Below are 2,977 nucleotides of genomic sequence, written 5' to 3'. Positions count from 1 at the left end.
ATATATATATATATATATATATATATATATATATATATATATGCATGCAAGTCATTCAATTTTCCCTTCCCTGGCGTCCACTGCCTCCCTGGGGCCGCCAACATCCTCCCGAAACACCGACATTGAACTTCAGCCCTTGAAAACTCACCAGTCACGCCGGCCGCCGCAGTCTGCGGACCGCATGCGGCGAGGCCTCTCAGCTACGCTCAGCGAGAACTCCCGCAGCACAATGCGATCTGGAGCGCCTCCGGCGACGCCATCAATGGGTGGCAGCTTCCAGTTTAGACGGTCCTTCACGGCGGACGACACGATGAACAGGCGTCTGGAAGCCTCCAGGTTCAGTCAGGCACGACGACACTGGCGACGACTCTGACGACGACACTGGCGACGACTCTGGCGACGACTCTGGCGACGACACTGGCGACGACTCTGACGATGACTCTGGCGACGACTGGCGACGACTTGGACTCCCGCTCTTGCCCACCTGACTGAAGTGGAGTTTCCTGCTTGCCCACACCTGACTGAAGTGGAGTCTCCTGCTTCTCCACACCTGACTGAAGTGGAGTTTCCTGCTTCTCCACACCTGACTGAAGTGGAGTTTCCTGCTTCTCCACACCTGACTGAAATGGAGTCTGCTGCTTCGCCTCACCTGACTGAAGTGGAGTCTCCTGCTTCTCCACACCTGACTGAAGTGGAGTCTCTTGCTTCTCCACACCTGACTGAAGTGGAGTCTCTTGCTTCTCCACACCTGACTGAAGTGGAGTTTCCTGCTTCTCCCCTCGTGATTGAAGTGGAGTCTCCTGCTTCTCCACACCTGACTGAAGTAGAGTCTCCTGCTTCTCCACACCTGACTGAAGTAGAGTCTCCTGCTTCTCCACACCTGACTGAAGTGGAGTCTCCTGCTTCTCCACACCTGACTGAAGTGGAGTTTCCTGCTTCTCCCCTCGTGATTGAAGTGGAGTTTCCTGCTTCTCCCCTCGTGATTGAAGTGGAGTCTCCTGCTTCTCCACACCTGACTGAAGTAGAGTCTCCTGCTTCTCCACACCTGACTGAAGTGGAGTCTCCTGCTTCTCCACACCTGACTGAAGTAGAGTCTCCTGCTTCTCCACACCTGACTGAAGTGGAGTCTTGTAACACGGATTTAAGGTTCCCTCTCTCTTTACTTCTCTTTTCTACCTTCTACCCGTATTCTTACTTTTTATTCTCTACCAAGGGACTCCAAAACTTTTACCAAAGCCAACTCCACGCCACGTGGTCCTAAGACGATTGACCGACTTAGGATTCTACACCCAGTATGACGTGACCTAGGCCTTGAGCAAAACCCTAGAGTCGCCTCTATGCTGCCACCACCAGACCAGTAACACAAGAGCAATGATCGAGGTCTGGATCGATCACGCTAATTAATCAACCTAGGGGCTTGATCCCCACTATATACGATGACCTTGAGTGTGGAATAAATTACCCGGTAATGATAATTCCGATTCGATGTTAGAATCGGCGCCCAATCCAACTTTACCTCGTGTGGACCACGTGACCAGGACAAGTTTACACATAAAACAAATGGAAATAATGAAATGCAAAATATTAACTAATTTAATTTATTAAAAGAAAACTAAAACAAAATCTAAATATGTTCACTCCCTGTCACTTTAACACTCCCTACTTGACCTGAATGGCAAATGAGACTATTTCTATACATAACCATAGCAACTATACCTCTATGTTTTCCAGCTCTCGGTGTTGGGCTGGTCTTGGGGAGAGGTAAGATGTTTTGACCTCTCCCAGCTGCTCGGCAGATCACACTGATTTTTTCCTTGTCTGGACTACCCCAGACAGAGTATTGTATCCTTCCGCCTAGTCAAAGTCCTACCCAGTTACTAGCAAGGTTTAAGTTATAACAATTAACCTCTGTTGTACTTAATTGATCCAGACTGGTTGAATTATTTTACTGAATTAAATTACAAACATCTAACGGCAGAGCTGTTCCCGATCACAAAAATGGTTATTAAAACTTTGAGAAATAGTAGACCTGTCAACCCCTGATGACCTATGACCGCCGGTCACTCCGCTTTAAAAGTTAGATCTGATTCGTGACGTCACTGATGGTGACTTAAACTCAATAATTAGAATACTCTTGATATTGTATCCAGTACTATTATACAATACAATTTTAATGCAAAATGAATAAAGGCTAATTTTCTCTAAATTACTGAATACTATAGGATGGTTCATTATACGCAGCTATGAACAAAGATGCCCGCCATTTGTGACTCAGACCTGCTAATTCCCAGGGGACTGGGCGTTGTTGAGAGGTCAGGTCCCTACTCGAACTTCTGGAACCTTCTGGAATAATTCTTACAACAGCCTAGTTTGTTACAGTCTCCTGCTTCTCCACACCTGACTGAAGTGGAGTGTCCTGCTTCTCCACACCTGACTGAAGTAGAGTCTCCTGCTTCTCCACACCTGACTGAAGTGGAGTCTCCTGCTTCTCCACACCTGACTGAAGTGGAGTCTCTTGCTTCTCCACACCTGACTCAAGTAGAATCTCCCACTTCAGCAGTCGACCTGCCTTCGTATGCAAGTTGACTAAGGTACGCACCGCTTTCATTGTGGTTCGTAAATATGATTACTTACTGCTTTAATTAACTTCTTTACTGATTAATGAGCTATCTTACCGGTCAATGAACTATCTGTTGTGCTATTTAGCTTCATTTTTAGGTTCCTCCCTTATTGCCAAACTATGGGTCTTGTTACTTAACGATTCAACTGTTGACTAATACAGGTTCGTAAGTGCTTGCGTAACTGCTTCGTGAATCTGGACCCAACTGCGCAGCGCATCTTCCTCACCGTTGTATTACCGCGCTCGGAATTCCCCCCCCCCCCACGCCCCCTCCACCCCCTTCTGAAGCCCCTTCCCCCCCTCACTACCCTCGCCCCCCCCCTCTCTGGGGGGGGGGGGGGGGAATGCCGACTAAAC

General features: G+C 47.9%; 1 protein-coding gene across 1 annotated transcript; it reads right to left on the bottom strand.

Moving 5' to 3' along the window:
- Positions 1–338: 338 nt before the first annotated feature.
- On the bottom strand, positions 339–2,608 carry LOC123750361 (submandibular gland secretory Glx-rich protein CA-like). The gene is made up of 2 exons (XM_069333015.1): positions 2,378–2,608; positions 339–1,127 (listed from the first exon to the last, which is right to left on the bottom strand). Exons 1-2 carry the CDS (start codon positions 2,606–2,608, stop codon positions 339–341), a joined length of 1,020 nt encoding a protein of 339 aa, XP_069189116.1.
- Between the last annotated feature and the right edge of the window lie 369 nt (positions 2,609–2,977).

The sequence above is a fragment of the Procambarus clarkii genome, chromosome 29 (assembly GCF_040958095.1).
Source record: "Procambarus clarkii isolate CNS0578487 chromosome 29, FALCON_Pclarkii_2.0, whole genome shotgun sequence".
NCBI lineage: Eukaryota > Metazoa > Arthropoda > Malacostraca > Decapoda > Cambaridae > Procambarus > Procambarus clarkii.
This window is presented reverse-complemented; position numbering and strand designations above follow the sequence as displayed.

Bases quoted from the DNA above. Each gene is read 5' to 3' on its own strand.
- LOC123750361 (XM_069333015.1), bottom strand. From the start codon at position 2,608: ATGAAAGCGGTGCGTACCTTAGTCAACTTGCATACGAAGGCAGGTCGA. The intron at 1,128-2,377 runs GTAACAAACTAG...CCGTGTTACAAG, and splicing joins GTGTGGAGAAGCAGGAGACT to ACTCCACTTCAGTCAGGTGT.